Source organism: Pagrus major, chromosome 23 (assembly GCF_040436345.1).
Source record: "Pagrus major chromosome 23, Pma_NU_1.0".
Lineage (NCBI taxonomy): Eukaryota > Metazoa > Chordata > Actinopteri > Spariformes > Sparidae > Pagrus > Pagrus major.
In genome coordinates this window covers 29,106,059-29,128,989 of record NC_133237.1, presented here as the reverse complement: position 1 = coordinate 29,128,989, position 22,931 = coordinate 29,106,059, and the positions used below count along the sequence as shown (strand labels likewise).

Sequence of the window (22,931 nt, the reverse complement as noted above, 5' to 3'; positions counted from 1 at the left end):
CACAAAACACACACATACACATACACATACACACACACGCACGTTATCTGATCCTGCTGTGGTCACGTCTACAAAAGTCAATCAGAGGCAACAGCCTGGAACAGACAAAGACGAACTGATCAAAGGCTTCTTGTCTCAAGCTGCACTTGAATGCATCACGAAAACGTTCAGAGATCAGACTGAGATAAAAACTTCCTGCAGCTGAAAACATGAAAACAACCTGCAGTGAATGAGTCTCTGATTGGCTGAGCTGAACAGCCAATATATATGTATATATATATATATATATATATATATATATATATATATATATATATATATATATTTCTACCTGTACATAATTGAACAACATATATCAACACTGTAAATAATATAATATAAATATACTTAAATATATATTTATATATTTATAATAGTCCGGACTTCTGAACACCTTTTAACTCACTGTTCTTTGTTGTTCTTGTTCCTTCTAGTTGAATGTTGTTATGTTTGTTTATGTTCATGTCTATGTCTATGTACATTGTGTGCGAAGAAAAAACCAAGTCAAATTCCTTGTTTGTGTTTCACATACTTGGCCAATAAAGCTGATTCTGATTCTGATTCTGATTCTGATTCTGATCAGAGAGCTTTCTGTCACACTGTTACCTGAAATTGTTATTGTGCCTGCAAACAACCTGCAAAGAGCCGGCAAACATCCTGCAAACTACCTGCAAACAACCTGCAAAGAGCCGACAAACATCCTGCAAACATCCTGCAAACAACCTGCAAACAGCCTGCAAACAGCCGACAAACAGCCGACAAACAACCTGCAAACAGCCGACAAACATCCTGCAAACTACCTGCAAACAACCTGCAAAGAGCCGACAAACATCCTGCAAACATCCTGCAAACAACCTGCAAACAACCTGCAAACAGCCTGCAAACAGCCGACAAACAGCCGACAAACAACCTGCAAACAGCCGACAAACATCCTGCAAACTACCTGCAAACAACCTGCAAAGAGCCGACAAACATCCTGCAAACATCCTGCAAACAACCTGCAAACAGCCTGCAAACAGCCGACAAACAGCCGACAAACAACCTGCAAACAGCCGACAAACATCCTGCAAACTACCTGCAAACAACCTGCAAAGAGCCGACAAACATCCTGCAAACATCCTGCAAACAACCTGCAAACAGCCTGCAAACAGCCGACAAACAGCCGACAAACAACCTGCAAACAGCCGACAAACATCCTGCAAACTACCTGCAAACAACCTGCAAAGAGCCGACAAACATCCTGCAAACATCCTGCAAACAACCTGCAAAGAGCCGACAAACATCCTGCAAACATCCTGCAAACAACCTGCAAACAGCCTGCAAACAGCTGACAAACAGCCGACAAACAACCTGCAAACATCCGACAAACATCCTGCAAACTACCTGCAAACAGCCGACAAACATCCTGCAAACAGCCTGCAAAGAGCCGACAAACATCCTGCAAACAACCTGCAAACAGCCGACAAACATCCTGCAAACAACCTGCAAACAGCCCGCAAAGAGCCGGCAAACATCCTGCAAATATCCTGCAAACAACCTGCAAACAGCCTGCAAAGACCGACAAACAGCCGACAAACAACCTGCAAACAACCTGCAAACAGCTGACAAACATCCTACAAACATCCTGCAAACAACCTGCAAACAACCTACAAACCCACCAAACAGCCTGCAAAAAACCTGCAAACAACCTGCAAACAGCCTGCAAACAACCTGCAAACAGCCTACAAATACCTTGCAGACAGCCTACAAACATCCTGCAAACATCCTGCACACCAACACTTCATCTCTTCTCCCCCACGCTGATGAAAGTCAGGTCCATAAAAACTGATCTGAACTGATGTTATTTACAGCCTCCAAATGCGGTCAAGCTTGAGCATGCTAACACTGTTAGCTAACACTGTTAGCTCAGCAGCTCCAGTGAAGACTTCATCCTAATAAAGGGTTAAATATCGTCTCCTCAGATCAGTGAAGCATCAGTGGAGAATACTGTGAAGCTCCAGAAATGGTTTGTGAACTACGAGACTTCACCTGACTTTCATCCACATGGAGGGAGGAGACGATGACTGGACTAGCCTTCTTCAGTGAGCTGTTCCTCAGGCTGACCTTCCTGACTGTTCAGTTAGTTAACTAGTTAAGCAGCAGTCTGAGCTGTGGCTGTACTCGAGTATTCGTGGATTACCAGATGTTACTGTATTGATAAGTGCTGCCCAGCAGGTTATAATCACAGACAGATCTGAGACTGAGTGCTTCTGTCTCTGACTGTAAATCACAAATAAACAACATTAATTCAGTTTGTCTGAAAGCTGGAGCAGCTGTTTTCCGTCTATCAGCTGTTTTGATCAGGACATGATGAGAGAAGAAGAAGAGAACATCATGTTTGAAGAATGAATGTGTATCTAGAATCATAAATCATCTCCAGTCTTCATTTGTTTTCAGAACTGACAGTATATCATCAGATGAAGCAGGAGATGCACAAGATGTTGGACATTTTATAATCGTAAAGAACGACTGGAGGCCTCCTGCCACAGCTGGACATCTCAAACATCAACAAGAAGAGATTGTCATTAGTTAGTTCTGTAGCTAAACCTCCGTTTCAGTCTTTCCAGGTGTGTAAAACCTGCAAGTGAACATATCTGTTCGCTACTTTTCTTTAGCATTGTTAGCTCGTCTGTTAGCCCGTACCGTAAAAGAAGAAGTGAAGAAGAAAACAACGCTCCATGGTCGCAAATCATAGTGACGTTGTTGTAAACCTGAACGATCAACACACAATACGTCATTTCTGCCTCGAGGAGTCAAAACAAACAGAAGACGTTTGCTGAGTGGAGGAATAAACACCTGGAGTCTCATCAGATTCTGATCCGGAGCCGTTCACCGACTGGAGGCGAGCTCAGAGATTATTTTGTAACTTCTGGGATTTAAAGTGGATTTATCTTTACTCCTGTTGATCAACCTGACTGCAGCAGTGATCCGGAGGTGACCTCCAGGTTCTGCACTGTTGACTGCTGACTGAAGCTGGAGGGGAAATGGACTTTACTTCATGAACGTAAGGTTACAGAGAGGAGAGGGAACAGAAGAGGGTCTGATAATGTGCAATTAATGAAACTATTTACAATTCAACTGTCGGGGAGACATGAAAGAATGTAACTCATTACATTTAATCAGTTTGCTTCAGTATTTCCATTTTACTCTACTTTGTTTCTACTCAACATCTCAGTGGCAAATATTTTACTTTTTACTCCATTACATTCGTCTGACAGCTTTAGTTACCAGCTACTTTTCAAATTACAATTTTTCATCACCTTTGTGTCCAGTGAAAACCCTGTATCTCCAGATGTGTTGATGTTGAATGTCTGTGATGAACTGAAGGATGAAGCTAAATAAACTCTTATAGACCATGATGCATTGCTGCAGATTAAAGCAGTCAACAGTATATAAGGAAGTTAAAATGAGCTCAACCTTAAACATCTACAGCAGTAAAATGACACCTTCAAAATCTTCTTTGTGGTGTCCATGCTGTCTCCACAGTAAGAGCTAATGAAGCTAATTCAATCAACAAAGTCAGGCAGAGACACAAAAATGCAATGAGTATTTTCATGGGAAGATTTTTAAGATGGCAACAATCAAATCAAATCAACGTCTGCAAGGATGAGCCCGCCTGTGGTCTCTGCCAAGTGGATCATCTGCGGGACAACATGGAGCGTCTCCTCAGAGTCCTGTCCCTGGGAAGGGACAGTCACACGAGTGAAGGAGACGAACACATGAGGGAAGGAGACGAACACATGAGGGAAGTTTTTTGCTCTGAATTGTGTCACATAATCACTTCCATTCATTTTCAGGCAGAAATGTGACGAAGAGTCGGTCAACAGACAGGGTGACAGACAGGGTGACAGACAGAGTGACAGACAGGAGGACAGACAGGGTAACAGACAGGGTAACAGACAGGAGGACAGACAGGGTGACAGACAGGAGGACAGACAGGGTGACAGACAGGGTAACAGACAGGAGGACAGACAGGGTGACAGACAGGGTAACAGACAGGGTAACAGACAGGAGGACAGACAGGGTGACAGACAGGGTAACAGACAGGAGGACAGACAGGGTGACAGACAGAGTGACAGACAGGAGGACAGACAGGGTAACAGATGTGGATGGAGCGGTATAGATGGAGATGTGGATGGAGCGGTGTGGATGGAGGTGTGGATGGAGCGGTGTAGATGGAGGTGTGGATGGAGCGGTGTGGATGGTGTAGATGGAGCGGTGTGGATGGAGCGGTGTAGATGGAGGTGTAGATGGAGCGGTGTGGATGGAGGTGTGGATGGAGCGGTGTAGATGGAGGTGTAGATGGAGCGGTGTGGATGGAGGTGTGGACGGAGCGGTGTGGATGGAGGTGTAGATGGAGGTGTAGATGGAGCGGTGTGGATGGAGCGGTGTGGATGGAGGTGTAGATGGAGGTGTAGATGGAGGTGTAGATGGAGCGGTGTGGATGGAGCGGTGTAGATGGAGGTGTAGATGGAGGTGTAGATGGAGCGGTGTGGATGGAGCGGTGTAGATGGAGGTGTAGATGGAGGTGTAGATGGAGCGGTGTGGATGGAGGTGTAGATGGAGGTGTAGATGGAGCGGTGTAGATGGAGCGGTGTAGATGGAGGTGTAGATGGAGCGGTGTGGACGGAGCCGTGTGGATGGAGCGGTGTGGATGGAGCTACTGATTCTACATCGTAGCTCAGCAGAACTGACTCACTGATAAAGTTAACGTTAACAACAATATTTGTGATAACTACGTCAGCTACTCAGGTGAAGCGAGGACAAACACATGAGAGCATTAAAGCTTCTCACACAACAACAACAACAACAAATCTGGTTTAACATTAACATCAACCCTCCAATCACAGCACGGCGAGCTGAGAGGACGGCAGGAGGGCGCTGCAGGCTTCGTTCGCATTACTGAGTATGTTACAGGAAACCGCTTGTATGTCACCGCTTTCTTTGTGTGGACATGAATTATTAGTGTGTGTGTGTGTTGATTCCTGTCGTGAGCAGACAGGAAGTCCCTCCTGCAGATAAAGAAGATAATTGGTTGAACAGGAAGACACTGGTGGAGGTTTGTCGTGTGATCAGTGAGATTATTATTGGATGTAATTAAACCAAAGGAAACACACAAAGTGTGTTTTCAGGAGGTTGTTATGACGACACACAGCTGTGAATGATTGAGTGACAGAGGAGGAGACAGCAGGCATCACAAACACGGTGCATGATGGGAAGTTAGTGTAAAGCTAATGATGTTTGTTGAAGTCAGGTCGTTGTGTGTGATTTGCTCATTAACATTCATATATATATTTCTTAATAACAGCATAATAAACATGTTTATTGTGCAACACATTAGTTTAACATTTTAATAAGTGCATAATAACAGATTTATTAACCTTCATAAGGGTTAGATCCAGTTACCTGCTACTACATGTATAATAAAAGGTGTTTTAATCTTAGGTTTAACAATCTCATTAAAGTCAAGTTGAACTCAACGTGTTTGTAATAACGATCACGAGGAGCTTCAAGTGTTAGACTTTATATTTCAGCTGCGAGGCTGAAAAACATAAATCAGAAAGCGAATCAGATGAAAATGATTAGATTGTTTCTTTACACGTCATGTGAACTCAGATGTATTATTACATTCAGATGTCTGAAATGTTTTATTTTTCAGTCTTCATCTGACTGGAGCAACTGTTGTAGTTTTCTGTTGTTCACCAGGTCTTCATCGTACAATCAAACATAGAATAATGTTGATAAAAACATGATTCTTAGCTCAGAAGAAAATGTGAAATCATTACTGAGGAGAGCAAGACAGGAAGTGATGTCAGAGGTTCAAACATCCCTGAGTTGATTAATGAAAGATGAATTTCAAAGAGCTGTTCCTGAACGTTACACAGAGAAACAAACAGATGGAAGTGGTTTTTATAAAAGTCTTCAGAGATGAAAAGAGGGACGGAATCACTGATCCTGATCATCAGAGCCGAACACGGTGTAACATACATCAACTGCAGTCGAACATACGTTATATAAACCTTTAATAAGATGTCAACGTGACCGTGGTTGTAGTTGTGATGTGACTCCTCCACCCACTGCAGCTGGAGCGACTTTTAAAATCATGTCATTGTAGTTTAGTTTTGGTTCTTGTTGACGGCCTTTGACTCAGAGAGACGCTGTGACAGGTCATTCTTCACATGACGTTAGCTCACACGCTAACTAATATTAGCTTGTTACACTCATCTAAAAGTCAGAGTGCAGTCGGCTTAACAGAAATCAACAGTGAGTTATTTCACTGACTAACGTAGTAAAGTTAACGTCACATACACACTAACTAACATAACTTAAGTTACCGGCCAGACGTAGTAATCTGAATCAAACCACACTGTGAGCGTACCATGAAGATCTGATTGGTCGTCTGCTGAAGTCCAAGACGTGTCGGGGAAAACACAACATCTACAAACAAAACGTGGTCTTTCTGCTTTCTTTGTGCCTTTTTAGCTTAGCTTAGCTAGCAAGCATCTCTCCACCTGTTTACTATCCATATTTACAGCATATTCAAATAATAATTAATTAATTTACAAGTTAATGTTTTGAACTACATCGAGTCATATGAATTTTCTGTTAAAAGCTAAGATGGCAGCCTTCTGCTCTGCTAAGCTAGTTAGCTTTAGCGGAACCAGATTTAGATACGTCTTTATTTAAGCTAGTTAACAAACAGAAGTACAGATATGTTTAAACTCTGTTTCTTAAACAAACAGCTGGAGAAAAGCAGATTGTGTTTTAGCTTCAGCTCAGGTTAACCTGAAGCCATCGCACTAGCTAGCTTTCACTTAGCCTTCCTGCTTTAGCTCGTCTTCTTTCTTCTCTGCTCTCGTGGAAATCACGTTTCTGTAGCGTGACAACATTTCACATCATGACACAGAACACAAGCCGTCTGAACCTGAGAGCCTGAGTCTGGACCGGACACAGGCTGCGTTCAAGAGCGTAAAAGGTTCTCTGTGGAACTCTTGTGTAGCGTCTAAGCAGGTCAATAGTTTATGTTCACAGACTCCATTTCTAAACTAAGGTAAGCTACTGTTGCTCTCTGTTAGCGGAGCGGAGAGAGGCCCTGAGACGAGGCACTCGGGAACATGAATGAAGTCACATCAGACTGACGCAGAAAGAAAAACACCGTAGGCTTTGTAGGCAACAGAGAGAGATGGGGAAGGTCTCATTTTCACATCACGTTACAATCTGCTCACAATGAGCCAATAAAAAAGTGTTTGATTAATTACATAGAGCCCCAGAGTGATGGCAGAGTGTAGGTCACCTGAGTTGTGTACGTCATTAGAAAACAATCAGCGCTGAGATTAAAACTGAAGTAAGACGTCCGACTGGAAACTGATCCACTCACTCCACCGTCTGATGCCGTTTTTCCATCGCATCGGCCGGCCTGGTTCTACTCGGTTTGACTTGGCGCGGCAGGGATTTGCATTTCTACTACGACTGGTCTACCTGTTGGAAGGTGTGTCTTAAACCAATGACACGCTTGTCCTACAAATACGTTTCATTTCCTATAACTCCTTCAAAAGCCCCCCATTATTTGGTCATTTAAGTCAGGTCAGCAGTAACTGAACACGACTCCTGAACCAGCTGAAAGTAAACAAGAAACGATAAAACACAGCCGATGTTTGAAAGAACAAACAGGACGAGAGAAACTAAAGAGATTCAGTTAGAAACTACAAAAGTACTGAGTATTGATTTGAGGGGGAGGCGGGTGCTCATCACGGGTTGGCCACAGTCGTGAGACGTCACCGCAGCCCGTTTTTTAGGCGGGACGGGCCTGGCTTGGCCCTATTCCGGAGCAGGTCCATCTCCGGCGCGGGTCGGCTCAGCTCGGCGCAGTAAAACTGGTGATGGAAAAACAAACCAGCACAGCTCGGTTTGACCTGGCGCGGCCAAAAGTGCTGGTGGAAAAACAGCATGACAGATGTTGTGAGTGAGGCCTCATTCAGACAGCAGCAGGAGTTAAAGTTCACAACATGACGTCACACAACAACCAAATGACACTCACACCGCCGCACATCGCTCAGCGCCGGTCTGAATGAGGCCTCCAACAAGAGATGCACATGCTCAGTAGGGGTGATGCTACTTTGACTAAAGGTCCTGAGTGTTCAGACCTGAAGATTCAGACAGAAGACGAGGTGCTTTGTGGAAAAGTTCAGTCTAGTCGGGTCCAGTCCAGTCCAGTCCAGTGCAGTCAAGTCCGGTCCGATCCGATCCGGTCCAGTCCGGTCCGGTCTAGTCCAGTCCGGACTCTCAGACGTTGGGTCTGATCTCAGCGTAGTTCTTGACGACTCCAGAGAATCTGATGATGTGAATCTCAGGCTCTCTGGACTTGAAGTCCTGCCACAGGTACTCAGGTGACAACACCTTACTGGGTTTGTTGATCCACATGTACCTGAACCAACAGGAAGTACAGTCATCAGAACACAGCAAGGGTCAGCATCTGTTCAGGTGACTGCGTTTACCTGTTCAGGCGACTGCGTTTACCTGTTCAGGTGACTCTCCTCCTGCCAGGCAGCCTCGATGTTCTCCTTGGCGTCAGCCTCGAAGTTTTTGCGGCAGGTTTTGGCGAGCAGGTGTACTTCCTGTACCAGGCCTCCAAACGCCCCCCCGCAGTAGTAGAAGTCGCCCTCACCTGGGGCCAGGTAGGCTCTGGACTCAGGCCTCCGCTCGTAGGGGAACCTGCTGCGGTCATCTTTGTAGTAACCTGCACACACAGGTAGAAAACAACAAACCTTAACATGAGGTCAGATCACACACTTCACCTGGACAGCTAGAGCCGTGAGCACATTACAGTCATCTGACAGTGAGTATCCCTCCGCCTCAGAATATAGTCCCAGGAAACAGAAGTTCCTGGTTACCTGCTGACATTCAGAACAGTTTTAATTAATAGAGAGCTTCACAGATTAAGTATCTTTGTAGCTAACTGAAGTTAGCATCACTCTGGTTCTGTGGGATTATCACAGAAAATAATCTGTGTCAAACACAAGTTTCTGATCCTTCCAGGTTCTGTTCATCCAGATAATCTCCACAGATGAACTCCACTCTGATGTTTGAAGTGTAAATTAAATGTGTAGCAGTAAAAAGCTAATGCTAGGCTACAAACAGACGACATCACGGTCACATGACTTAAACGTCTCCACCACTGAGCGTCTTACTGCACAATTACTATCCAGGTTTTCTATAAACTGATCAATGTACGAGTTGTAAAGTCAGTCAGAACAGTGTGTAACTAAAGTGGGCCTGTAAAGACGGACTAGTGAGTAGATGAGTCTCCGTGTTCGCTGTGAGGACGTTTAATGTCCCTGACAACCTCTGTAGTCTCATTTAGACACTTGTTAGCCATTTTGAGTAGATCTCTTCAGCCTGTGTTCACAACAGACTTCAGGCAACAAAACATCGATCGAGATGAGGAAACTGGAAGTGCAAAAATGCAAAAACATATTTCAGGGTTTAGGACTCATTCCTGCTGCTACCTGGCAGCTAAGCTAGCCAGAAACTTTACTGAAGACAGACGCAGGTGTTGTTCCTGTCGCTGCGTTAGCATCCCAACAGACTTCTGCAGCAGCTCAAAGTGAGAAACAGAATACGACCAGATCAGCGGCCTGCAGTAAAGCAGAAACCTTCACTGTGAGGTAACAACAGAAAGACTTCCTCATGAGGACGGTCCTTTACTTGATTCATCTTCTGACAACGCTTCATGGAAAGATTCAACACAAGCTCGTATAAAGACGTGTGTGAGGACAGGCTGCAGAGACACTGGACTGACGTTATATCCAGCAGACACTTCCTGGAGCTGTTGCCTGATCTGATGAGGTCACTTTGGGATGTAGATGTTGGCTCTATTTGAACCATCTGAACATCTGTGACAGTCGTATTGACACCAGCAGGTGGCAGCAGACACGCTGACGGTAGTTAGAGGCAGACTGGATCAGGACGGTGGACTCTGCTGGAGGTCCAGCATCATGTACTGACCTGGATGTATGACGGCAACCAGTCCGCCCAGCGACTCGCTGCCCCAGCGACCGTGGAACTTGGAGTCCACGTCCAGACAGAAGATGTAGTCGGTGTTATGAAGCTCCTCCTCGATCAGCAGCTGGATGAGCTCCATCCGTCGAGCTGAGATCTCCTGCCAACGCTTCGAGCTGGGCACAGCCCGCACTGTCAGCTGGACCAGGAAGAGGAAGAGGAAGAGGAGGAGGAGAAGGAGGGAGAGGAAGAGAGGGAGGACAAGGAAGAGGAAGAGGAGGAGGAGGGAGAGGAAGAGGAGGAAGAGGAAGAGAAGGAATAGGAGGGAGAGGAAGAGGAAGAGGGGAGGACAAGGAAGAGGAGGGAGAGGAAGAGGAGGAAGAGGAAGGAGAGGATGAGTAAGAGGGGGATGAGGAGGAAGAGGAAGAAAGGGAGGACAAGGAAGAGGAGGAAGAAGAGGATGAGGAAGAGGCAGAAGGGGAAGAAAAGGAAGAAGAGGAGGAAGAGAAGGAAGAGGAGGAGGGGAGGGAAGAGGAAGTGGAAGAGGAGGAGGAGGAGGAGGAGGAGGAAGAAGAGGAGCAGGAAGAGGAAGAGGTTATTAAACATCCAGAACAACAGCTGCTCTTATGACTAAAACATGGACGACAGTTAATTTCTCCAGAAGGTGGATGAATTTAAAAATGATGCTTTTACTTCTTCTGATTTCACCTGAACTGACTTTTGTTCAGTAACGACGATCACCTGTCTGATTTCACCTGAACTGACTTTTGTTCAGTAACGACGATCACCTGTCTGATTTCACCTGAACTGACTTTTGTTCAGTAACGACGATCACCTGTCTGCCGGCGGCCATCTTGACTTGGGGCACCTCCTTCGTCCGGTCGGTGAACACGTACACGTGCACGTTGAAACCAACGAAAAAGTGCTGCTCTGCTGTCTCCAGGAAGTTTTTCAGGAACATGATGTACCTGTCCAGAAGGTCAAAGGTCATACCATAAATGCTGCATTTAGGGTGGTATGGAAACCACAGCGTTGTGATGTCATACTTACTTTCCAACAGCGAACACGGTGACTGCCACGCTGATGTTCTGAGGCTTATAGATGCTGTCGAGTAGAACCGGGTTAAAGGTTCCCTCCCAGACCACAGGAGCCAACCAGGGCGTCACCGACACCACGTCGCTACGACTATGAGCAGAGATACAGAGTGACATCATCAAACACATGTCGTCAACAACAACAAACAACAACAAACATCAGTGAGTGATACTCACCCGTGCTCGATGCTCGGCTGTTTGTACTGCAGACTGAAACACAAACAGTTTCCTCATCACAACACAAATAAACAAACAGTCTGTTACCACTGTTAGCTCTGTTACCACTGTTAGCTCTGTTACCACTGTTAGCTCTGTTAGCTCTGTTAGCTCTGTTACCACTGTTATCACTGTTAGCTCTGTTAGCTCTGTTAGCTCTGTTACCACTGTTAGCTCTGTTAGCTCTGTTAGCTCTGTGATGATGGAGATGACGCATATACTCACTGGTCAGGAGACACCAGGTGGAAGCTGCGACTCTCATGGACTTCAGCAAATCTGCAGGACACACACACACACACACACACACACACACCCACACACACACATTTTGTGACACTTAATAATTAATTATTAAAACGATTGTTTTCTCCTGACAGTCTGGTCTGTATCATTTTCTCATTCCAGGTTCTCCAGGACACCTGGAAACAGTTTCAGTCATCAGTGATTGGCTGAATCTGTTTTTGGGGCCAGTTTCATTGATTGATGAGAAGAACGAGACAGTGAACCCAAAAATCAGAGAACTGCTCGTCTGATGGATCGTCCACAAAACTGTTGTTTGTGTGTGTTGTTGTTTGCGTGTGTTGTTGTTTGCGTGTGTTGTTGTTTGCGTGTGTTGTTGTTTGCGTGTGTTGTTGTTTGTGTGTCTTCACCGTTGTGTCTCTGACATTAGTAAAGCTCTCGGTATATTCAGTAAGATATCAGTGTCTACATTGTAGTTCTCCACATCTGCCACCAGGTGATCACACCTGAACCTGAACCAGAACCAGAACCTGAGCCTGTGTGGCTGATGGACTGAGGACAGGATGTGTTTGAACAGTCAGTCAGAATTCTTCTGTTTTCAGTTGTTCACAGATTCACTTTAACAGTTTGAGTGAAAAACGTCTCAGTTGGTCCTTCATGACCTCCAGCTGCACGGACTCCACAAGTGAGTGTAAAACCTGCTGACTCATGTTATCCAGCATGATGTGACAGTGTTGTCACAGAGCTTCTAGTGAGGTCACAGAGCTTCTCGCGAGGTCACAGAGCTTCTCGCGAGGTCACAGAGCTTCTCGCGAGGTCACAGAGCTTCTAGTGTCGTCACAGAGCTTCTAGTGTCGTCACAGAGCTTGGACACTGATTATAGATGGTTGAATATGAAACTAAGCTTCCATCAGAGCTCAGGTGACTTCACTGAACAAACAGAAGTCACGTGTCATGTGACATGTGTGTTCCTGTAGAGGACTGTTTGTTCGTTTGTTTGTACAGGTGGAGACACATCAGGTCGGTCCTGTTCTGATCCTGACAGCCTCAGACCAGATAATGATCCAAGAGTCTGAGCTGTCATCAGGAACTCACTGAGGAGTTCTGCATCACTGAAAACCCACAGCAGGAATGTGCTGGTGGCACCTCCTGTTGACTCATTAATGGCCTCCACCCTTTAAACACACCGGAGTACAAACAGCCTCCACAGTCTGAAGACGGAACGAGGAAACTGTCCCAACACTGATGTGACTCGTACAGATTTAAAAATGTTTAATGACGGGTTTTAAATTGTATGTTAATACACTGAGGTACAGCTGTAGGGGTTCAGGTGAGCAGGTGAATGGGTGAACAGGTAAACAGGTGAGCAGGTAAAAGCTGCTCTGTGTGAAGGTCAGTGAGCTGATAAACCTTTCAGTCAACACCCAGGGCAGAGACAGTGTTCGTGTTACTGACCGGAAGTCAGCTGTTATCTCCTCTCGCTCCACGGACATGAATCTGAAACACACACACACACACACACACACACACACACACACACACACACACACACACACACACAAACAGTTATACCATCTCTGTGTGAGGACTACAGCTGTAGTTTTATCATTTATATCAGGGTTGTGTTTCCTCCTGTATGTATTCAACAGCAGCACTGCTACTATGCTTAATGATTAGGGTGTGTGTGTGTGTGTGTGTGTGTGTGTGTGTGTGTGTGTGTGTGTGTGTGTTACCTGTGGGACTGGTAGATGTAGCAGTACAGAACTCTGTGGATTCAAATAGAAACAATCAATCAATCAGTGAGCATCAATCAGAGGAGGTAATCAGAGTGAAGACGACTCAACACATTTCTTTAATTGTCAGTTTTTAAAAAAATGGGATTAAACAGACGCAATAAGACGAAACAAAGACGTAAGAAGACGTAAACAGACAGAGAGGGAGGCTGGAATGGGGAGAAAAGGCGTGTTAGTGTCTCGTATCTGCAGGGATTTTCTTGTTTTCTCACTTTGTTGCTGCTCGGGACGCTTTACCAACCCAACATGTGGCTGTTTGACGTCCTGGGAATGAGACTCAACTATCAACTATCTTTGTGGTGCGTTCAGGAACAGCTGGGACAAATCCTACTGACTCTACCTTTAACTTTAATAGTCTTTGAATTATATTAATAGGACATTACTATTGTAGTAGTATTTGTATCATTAGTAGTAGTATTTGTAGTAGTACTAGTAGTATTAGTAGTAGTATCTGCAGTATTAGTACACAGACTCACCCCAGCAGCAGCACTGACAGCAGGATCACCGTCACAGTTTTACTGTTGAACATGAACATCTCAATCCTGATCCTTAATCCACAGTCTATGTTAGTCCTGGTCCTGGTCCTGGTCCTGGTCCAGTCTGTGGTGGATCAGAGAGACTGTGACACACACGTGCTGTGGAGGAGAGCAGTGTGTGTTTCAGGATGCAGAACGAGCAGCAGGATGTACAGAGAGAGAGAAAGAGGGTGTGGTTTAACTACCACTGGTCCAGTCCAGCACGGTGGTCTGCAGGGTCGCCTCACCTGAGCTCAACCTGCTGACTCATCACCTGTTCTGTTCCTGTCATCAACGCTGTTAATATAAAGCAGCTGCTGATCAGATCGATCTGTACATCAGTAACTGTGTGACGTCAGAGGCCGAAACAACTAATACACAATCAATCCCTGATCAAACATCCTCAGTGTGAGATGATCAATACACGTCAACACCGTCCGGACACCAGCTGTCCGTTAACTGTTCCCTCTGCAGCTCTCTGTACCAGACTCCATAGAGAAAACAGAGGATTAAAGGATCGAGGTGAGCACAGTCTCCAGCTGATTTAAAACCTGCTGCTTCATTAAAAAACCCAGCTCACCTCCACCTGACGATACGGTCCAGCTGTGTGACGTCACACTGCCAAACACCCATCAATAACTGATTATCGATCCACTAGACGACTTCTTACGTGCTGACTGGAGTTATTTCCGCGTTACGCGCGAGCCCCGATCCGACCCCGCCTGCCAGTCAACTCCCCGAACACCGCGAGGCAACCGGAAATAGGCCGGACCCGTTACCGAAGGAGAGACACGAAGACAGACAGACAGACAACAGATCAAACATCAGAGACTAACGGGGTTCACGTGCGACTCCCTCCCAGCGCGCGCCCACACGGCTCTCTCAAACAGGAAGTGTTTCAGGAGGCTCTCGTGCAGCTTTTACCGTTAAATCCACAAACCACCACAATATCCTGTCTGTCTGTGTCTGTCTGTCTGTCTGTCGGTGTGCTCACTTCCTGGGCCTCTCTGACTCCGCCCCCTGCCCCTCACCTCCACAGGTACAGCTGTTCAGGTGAGACGAGTTCCTCAGTAATAGATTACAATCAGGAGTCAAACACTCAACATGGAGGAAGAGTCAGCATGAAGAGGGTGAAGAACTCTCAGCTGATGTGATGTGATGTCATTTCCTGCTCTATATGAAACAAACCCGTCCATCACTGAGACAAAACAAACACTCCATGTTTCTACTCAAAGACAGAAAGAAGTTCATGTAGAACATTTGCTGAATTCACAAGAAGGAACAAATAAGTCAGAATCTGTCAGAGACAGAGTTTCACACAGTTTATAAAGTGTCTCCAACTCAACAACTCACTAAACTGACACATTTGTTAAGGGAGTCTGGGGACAAAGAAGTCGCCTGTACTGGTTACTGTTTACTGTACTATTGTTTCTTTACAACACAACTAGAAATAATCAGGTGATGAATAAACTTAAAACTAAAAAGCTGATTTAAAATGTAAAATGATGATCTTCTGAAAATGTATTCTGAGGTGAGTCAATGAACAAAGTAACATTTAAAATACTGTGAAGATGAAGCGACATTTAAACAACCAGAACCAGTTTGGATCATTTTGTGTGCAGCAGCAGCAGAACTGACAGGAAGCCGGAGGTCACGGGCCGGTGGTTGGACACAGGTCAGTACCTCTGCCTCTGAGCACAGCTTCAACACACTTCCTCAGAAGAAGGTGAAGGAATGTGACGTTCAGATAAATAATATGGTTCAACATCACATTCTGCTCTCTGACATGTGGAAACAGCTCCACAGCTTTTGTTTCTCTTGAGGAATCATATTAACATCAGAGCTGATTCCAGCTGAGCTGCACAGTCTGAACCCGTCTCCGTCTCTGGGCTGATTGACGTGTCATGGTTTGGTTTTAACTCAGCAGATTAATGTGTTCAGAGGAACCTCACTGTTAACAACTGGAAACAAACCAAAGCAGATTTTTGAGCTGTTTCTATCAAGTGTGAGGAGAGACAGGAATCTCATGTCCTGCCAGTTCCTGTGAACATTGGTGTGGACAGAACAGATCAGAACTTTATTAACACAATCACAGTGGACAGAACTTTATTAACAACCTTCTTGTACTTTCACTGACACTTTTTACAAGGAAACAGCTTCATGTTTTGATTTAATGCTGAATTTACAAGAAGGCTCCGATGATTTAGAATCTGTCGTTCACAGACTTTGATTTGGTTGAGTTATATTGATATGAAGCTGATAATCATCACGAACAATCAGTGTGTTTATTGATCTGCTGACATCATCAACGGCAGTTCCCTTTACAACCAGAAAGTGAAAACGAGGCTGATGTCAGCTGTTTGGAGAACAGGAAACAGATGAAAAGCTGCTTTCAGAATAAAAGCATAACATAGTTGATGGACATTGTATATGTGATCTGTGATCACAAACACCCCCCCCCCACAAACACACACACACACGCACCCACACAGACACGCACGCACCCACCCACATACACAGTAAAAATGATCTCTGCTGTTCTGTTGGTGAAGAGAAGAACTGCGGGCTTTTATTTTGTAGAGCTGTGTGTGACTTCATGTGGGGCAGCTGCTTTGGAAAATGAAAGTGAAGGGACTTCACACACACACACACACACACACACACACACACATACACACACAGAATGAATTCTGTCAGAATTCATTTTAAAGGCTCGTTCTGCAGTTTTGACTCTAAAGGTGTTAAAACATGATAAAAAATAAATATGTTCCCACGGTCAGTCATAATCATGAAATAATAATTATTTATGTGGGTTATTTATCAAAATGTTTTTGTTCTTCAATAAATGATCTTAAACTGACCTGACATCAGCTGAAAATCACTGAGTGAGCCAAATGTAAGAAACACTCTTCAAACACGTCCTGACACAAACTACACTAATATCAAAGTACTTTTACCACAACTCTGAGGTACTTTTACCTCCATGATATTCTTGTACTGTGGAGTTCAGTGTGGAAAGTGAGAGTGGAAACACTGCGGGACTTTTCTCTGCTCTGTTTTCTGTTTCCTGTCTGGAATAAAAAGAGCTGAACACAGATCAGCAGCATGTTGGACACACTGACCCACAGCAGAGCAGCATCATCATCATCTGATCATCATCATCATCATCATCATCATGTTCAGCTGGACCAGCCTGCTCCTCGTCCTCTGCAGCAGCTTAACTCCTGTCCTCTGCTGTGATTGGCTTACACAGTACGCTCACCTGAGCAGGACCTCTCTGAAACACATCCGCCTCATGGTGAGTCCACATACACTCACACCAGGTCCTGGAAGAGACTCCAGGAGTCCAGGCGGAGACTCCAGGAGTCCTTGAAGGTGTTTGAGGGGTAGTTGAAGAGGTTCAGTGGGTTTTGAAAGAGTTTCTTGAATATGTGCTAAGAGTCTCTGTGAGGTCCTTGAGGAGCTCCAAATGTTTCTCCAGGAGGTGTCATGTGTCAGTGAATAATAACTATATTCACATAAATATAAAATAAACTGTAAATGTTGACATATGTGGACAGATATCAAAGTAAACATGTTTGTGTATAACAGGAATTAAATGTGTATATGTATATGTGAGAACAGCTGATGTTCATAAAGTGAGACAAGCAGATAAAGAAAGTTTCAGATTAGAAGTCAGTGAAACAGGACGAATGATTAAAGACAATAACACACTGCTGCTCATGTGACTGTTAAAAACTATGAAGTGGCCCTTTAAAGCTGCTGCGGGCTTGTTAGTGACATCTAGTGGAGTTTTAACAAAGTACAACAGCAGCAAGCATCTGTCACATCTGAGACAACGAGGACTGATAAGAAAATGATCAGATCACAGAGAAAATGTCAATATAAGATAAACTCTACATGTTTACATGTATAGACAAATTCATTCAGGAAACATTTGCACACACAGAATTGATATTATTCAGTATTTTGTCAGATTTGTTTACATAATGTTATTTCAAAAATGTTTGTAGGTAAGAAAAATTATTGCAAGAGTTCGGTATTGATCGTTGAACGTTTTTACTTATTCAGTTCCTCCTTCATGTAGACCAGTGGAACCACTTCAGTTTCCAGCAGTTTGTGGTATATTGAAGTGTCATCTGTTGTTGTTTCAGGGTGGTCAGCTGACTGATCAGGAGAGTCCAGTTCCCTTTCCAGACAAACTCTACAGACGGATACAGAGGGATAAGGTAACCAATCAATCAATCAATCAATCAATCAATCAGTCAGTCAGTCAGTCAGTCAGTCAATCTGACACTTCAGCACTTTCACTTCAGCTGTATTCAGTGTTTGGTTGTCTCCGGCTTCACTTGAACTCCTTTCAGTGAAGTGTTTGAGCTGCAGACTGTCAGCAGTGAGCTCACTGACTTTCCCTTCAGATCATTTCTGTTGTTCAGGTCCTTTATTATTCTTCACATGTTCACACCGACACACTTCAGGACACATTTACATGCAAACACATCAACTGATGACATCAGCTCTATCAGCCAATCAGAAAGCTAGAATTCACTCCTGTCTCCCTCTCTCTCTCCAGGTGGAGTCTCAGTTGGTTTTCATCAGAGACAGTCTGGAGCTGATTTCTGATCTCTATCACCATGACAACCTGTCCTCCGCTACCTGGGATACCGTCGAGACCGAACACTTCCTGACGGTCATCGACCGCCAGATAGACGGACTCAACACCTGTGTGAGTAGACAGACAGACGGACGCTTCAACTCCTTTGACCACTTCAGCTCATGTGTTTCAGTCAACAGTTCAACTGTTTTCTTTCAGTTGTCAGACTTGTCACATCAACTCCTTTCAGGACTTCAACTAACGTTTATATAACGTTCAGCACCTCTCAGCAGTTTGACTTCAACAAACACTGAAACTCAGCATCTGTCAGTGTTTCTGCTTCAGCTGCCACTTCAGCTCCTCTCAGTGTTTCTGCTTCAGCTGCCACTTCAGCTCCTCTCAGTGTTTCTGCTTCAGCTGCCACTTCAGCTCCTCTCAGTGTTTCTGCTTCAGCTGCCACTTCAGCTTCTCAGTATTTCTGCTTCAGCTGCCACTTCAACTCCTCTTAGTGTTTCCGCTTCGTTTCCTTTAATGTGTTGAAGCGAACACAGAGAAACAATCTGCACTGTGTTTCTGTCTGCAGGTGTCGACTAACAGCTCAGCAGACAGCAGACTGAGGAAGTACTACAGGAGGCTGGAGACATGTACTGTGTACCACACTGTGAGTACAAGTACTGCTGTAGTACTCGCTGTATCACTGTGTGTACTGGCTGAAAGTAGTAGTACTGACTGTAGTTGTGTGTGTACAGGGTGGTAGTACTGCGTCCTGGGAGCTGATCCGGAAGGAAACTAAACTGCACCTGGACCGGTTGTACCTGCTGGTGGCGTCCATCAGGAGGCGCTCTGCAAAGACTCAGCAGCAGCTCTGACACGTCTCATCCATGAGTCTGATTCTGTTTCTCTGTGAGAGACAAACTCTGCTCCACGAGACACTTATTGATCTGTGATCATGTTTCTATTGATGATCTCATCCTATTTATTTATTTATTTATTTATTTATTTATTTATTTATTGAACAGTTTGTATTTATTGATGTGCAGCTAGAAATCAGAAAGTATCTTGTTAACGATGTTATGATGAACTGATGATAACTTGTTTTTTTTTACTGCTGATTATATAAATACATGAAGCTGATAATAATATTTGTGTACTTCCACTGATTTACTTGAACTACCTTAAGTATTTTTATGAAAACCTTTCCAATGAAGACCAACAAAATGACTTCAGAGACTCAAAAATATAGCTGTGATATGCTATGCTATGCTGTGTGCTATCTAGGCCCAGTTCAGCGTTACCAGTCTTTGAAGAAAAGCTGCTGATGGTTCCTTAGCTGATGAGCCAAGCAGGAGAAGGTTGTGATCTCAATGTTGAACGGTACAGTTCTTGCTGTGCATTGTCTGATGAAAGACCGCGGACGGAGGAAACTGGTCACTCCTTTCCTTTGCAGGGATAGCAACTCAGTGCTAACTTGCTTTGTGTTCCCTGGATTGTGGAGTTAGCTGGTAAGCTTTGTGTTGCAGCTGCTGGCACTAACTGAGCTGGAATAGCAGGACCTTGTGTCGCTGCAGTGGGGAGAAGTTCTTTGGGCCTGCTGGAAATGCAGCTGACAGCTCTCAGGAGAAGAGCTGGGGGCCCAGAAGAATCCAGGAGGTGGAGAAGAGAGAGAACAAAGCAAGGAGCTGGAGTTTTGACTGTCTGCTCAGTGGGGGGTCTGTCACCCTGACCAATAGCAGCCTAAAGCTGCATCTCTTGGCAGTCTTTGCATCAAGGTGTGAAGACTGGGGATTTCTGGGGAACTGAGTTCAGTTCAGAGTCCATTTTGAAATCCAAAATGAATGACTTCATCTGTGGGTCCCTACAACAGCATCCTCATTTGTATTATGAAACACAACTGGATGAAGGAATATCAACAGAAAATACAGAAATAAATAAGTTTGTGGAATGAACAAGGGAAAAAATACAAACAGACATATAATTGACGTCACATACACAATTTCCTCCATGTGCGTGGATCAATAAAGTATTTCTGATGATTCTCATTCTGATAAATAAATCAATAAATATAATGCAAATTAAATGTGAAAGTGAATTTATACATAATTAATACATACAAAAGTCACAAAACAAAAGAGACATATGATGGCCACAGAGACAGAAATCAAGTCAAAGACACAGAAATCAGCTACAAAGAGCCAGATATCAGCTACAAAGACACAGAAATCAGCCACAAAGACACAGAAATCAGCCACAAAGACACAGAAATCAGCTACAAAGAGATAGATATCAGCTACAAAGAGACAGAAATCAGCTACAAAGAGCCAGAAATCAGCTACAAAGACACAGAAATCAGCTACAAAGAGACAAATATAAACTACAAAGAGACAGATATCAGCTACAAAGACACAGAAATCAGCTACAAAGAGACAGAAATCAGCTACAAAGAGACAGAAATCAGCTACAAAGAGACAGAAATCAGCTACAGAGAGACAGAAATCAAGTCAAAGACACAGATATCAGCTACAAAGAGACAGATATCAGCTACAAAGACACAGAAATCAGCTACAAAGACACAGATATCAGCTACAAAGAGACAGATATCAGCTACAAAGACACAGAAATCAGCTACAAAGAGACACATCAGCTACAAAGAGACAGATATAAACTACAAAGAGACAGAAATCAGCTACAAAGACACAGAAATCAAGACCACTCCAGTTTATTGTCCAGCACAACACCCAGGTCTTTGTTTGAGTCCACAATGTCAACATCTTTCACACCAATGCAGACTGGAGAGGGCGAGGGCTGGTTCCTCCTGAAGTCCACCACCATCTCTTTCGCCTTCACCACGTTCAGCTGCAGGTGGTTCTCCCCACACCACTTAACAAAACTGTCGGCTAGGTCCCTGAACTCACCCTCCCTCCTGCCCTCTACACGCCCCACAATGGCCATGTCATCAGAGAATTTCTGCAGATGACACGACTCAGTGCGGTACTTAAAGTCTGCAGTGTAGCTGGTGAAGAGGAAGGGAGACAGCACAGTTCTGTAATCTCACAAACTGCGGTCTGCCTGTCAGATAGTCATCGACCCATGTGACGAGCGGAGAATCCACCTGCATGTTCTCCAGTTTGGCCTTCAGCAGCCTGGGCTGGATGGTCTTGAAGGCGCTGGAGAAGTCAAAGAACATGACGCGGAGTAGGCTTCCTGCAGCAGGTATATGATTGCATCATCGACCCCAACATGGGGCTGATATGCAAACTGTAGGGGATCCTGTGATGGGCACACTAGGGGTCTGAGGTGAGCTAGAATTAGTCTCTCTATGACCTTCATGATGTGAGAGGTCAGTGTGACCAGCCTGTAGTCATGCTCGTTGTTCATTTCCTTCAGCTGCTCCTCCACCTTTCCTCTGGAAGCCGGTTATCTCTCTCATCCCACTCCATACGTCCCTGGTGTTGTTGTTCTCCAGTTTGTGTTCCAGTTTTCTCCTGTAGTTGTCCTTACTCTCCCTGATGCTGTGTTTAAGTTCTCTTTGAACATGCTTGAGTTCTGCTCGGTCCGCTGACCTAAAGGCCCTCAAATCAGCTCAAAGAGACAGAAATCAGCTACAAAGACACAGAAATCAGCTACAAAGAGCCAGATATCAGCTACAAAGACACAGAAATCAGCTACAAAGACACAGAAATCAGCCACAAAGACACAGAAATCAGCTACAAAGAGACAGAAATCAGCTACAAAGACACAGAAATCAGCTACAAAGACACAGAAATCAGCCACAAAGACACAGAAATCAGCTACAAAGACACAGAAATCAGCTACAAAGAGCCAGAAATCAGCTACAAAGAGCCAGATATCAGCTACAAAGACACAGAAATCAGCTACAAAGACACAGAAATCAGCTACAAAGAGACAGAAATCAGCTCAAAGAGACAGAAAGAGGAATATTTTCCATATGTGTGTACAGGTAGGCCTATAAGTATCTAATAACATGTCCATGGCTGAGGTACAACCAGCAGATATTTATTATTATTTCACGTTAGCACTGAATCGATCATGTAACTGTGATGTTGAAACATGTTCATAGATATTTTAACGATGTGACTCTTGATTATTTAACGGTGGAAAATGTGCTGACGCAGCTGATTAACTGACGAGCCTGCAGGCACTTTGGTTTCATCATTTGTCCTGAAAGTGGAAACTGAATGAGGAGGACTTTCCTTCTCTACATTTCTCTACAAACAGCAGCTGACAGTCATTCAGACTGAAGTTGTAGAAGGAGTTACGTGGTTTCCTTCCTGTTGTCACAGTCAGATCCTCGACTCGCTCATCCGTCCTTCTTTCTGTTCTGTCTAAATGTAAACTGAGCCTCCACTTCCTGCCTCGGTCCGTCTCAAACTCAGTGCCGTCT

General features: G+C 44.5%; 2 protein-coding genes across 8 annotated transcripts; one reads left to right on the top strand and one right to left on the bottom strand.

Moving 5' to 3' along the window:
• Positions 1-5,586: 5,586 nt before the first annotated feature.
• LOC141019505 (globoside alpha-1,3-N-acetylgalactosaminyltransferase 1-like) lies at positions 5,587-15,049 on the bottom strand. 7 transcript variants are annotated; one of them, XM_073494449.1, is made up of 11 exons: positions 14,967-15,049; positions 13,897-14,055; positions 13,361-13,393; positions 13,083-13,124; positions 11,613-11,663; positions 11,349-11,381; positions 11,128-11,262; positions 10,913-11,045; positions 10,084-10,276; positions 8,596-8,815; positions 5,587-8,503 (listed from the first exon to the last, which is right to left on the bottom strand). In XM_073494449.1, exons 2-11 carry the CDS (start codon positions 13,953-13,955, stop codon positions 8,362-8,364), a joined length of 1,041 nt encoding a protein of 346 aa, XP_073350550.1. In that variant the 5' UTR covers positions 13,956-14,055; positions 14,967-15,049; the 3' UTR covers positions 5,587-8,361. The 7 variants fall into 7 exon arrangements, with proteins under 7 accessions (XP_073350550.1, XP_073350544.1, XP_073350546.1 ...); XM_073494443.1 differs by lacking the exon at positions 14,967-15,049 and adding an exon at positions 14,142-14,927; XM_073494445.1 differs by lacking the exon at positions 14,967-15,049 and adding an exon at positions 14,184-14,927.
• Positions 15,050-17,110: 2,061 nt separating this feature from the next.
• On the top strand, positions 17,111-19,398 carry LOC141020024 (interferon a3-like). The gene is made up of 5 exons (XM_073495058.1): positions 17,111-17,233; positions 18,090-18,164; positions 18,509-18,661; positions 19,113-19,190; positions 19,279-19,398. The coding sequence occupies exons 1-5, from the start codon at positions 17,111-17,113 to the stop codon at positions 19,396-19,398; spliced, it is 549 nt and encodes a 182-aa protein (XP_073351159.1).
• The last annotated feature ends 3,533 nt before the right edge of the window (positions 19,399-22,931 follow it).

Coding starts and splice junctions, on each gene's coding strand:
- LOC141019505 (XM_073494449.1), bottom strand. CDS start 13,955: ATGTTCATGTTCAACAGTAAAACTGTGACGGTGATCCTGCTGTCAGTG. Junction 11,664..13,082: donor GAGATAACAGCTGACTTCCG/GTCAGTAACACG, acceptor TGTGTCCTGCAG/ATTTGCTGAAGTCCATGAGA. Junction 11,046..11,127: donor ACCGTGTTCGCTGTTGGAAA/GTAAGTATGACA, acceptor CCTTCTGGACAG/GTACATCATGTTCCTGAAAA.
- LOC141020024 (XM_073495058.1), top strand. CDS start 17,111: ATGTTCAGCTGGACCAGCCTGCTCCTCGTCCTCTGCAGCAGCTTAACT. Junction 17,234..18,089: donor TGAAACACATCCGCCTCATG/GTGAGTCCACAT, acceptor TTGTTGTTTCAG/GGTGGTCAGCTGACTGATCA. Junction 18,662..19,112: donor TAGACGGACTCAACACCTGT/GTGAGTAGACAG, acceptor TTCTGTCTGCAG/GTGTCGACTAACAGCTCAGC.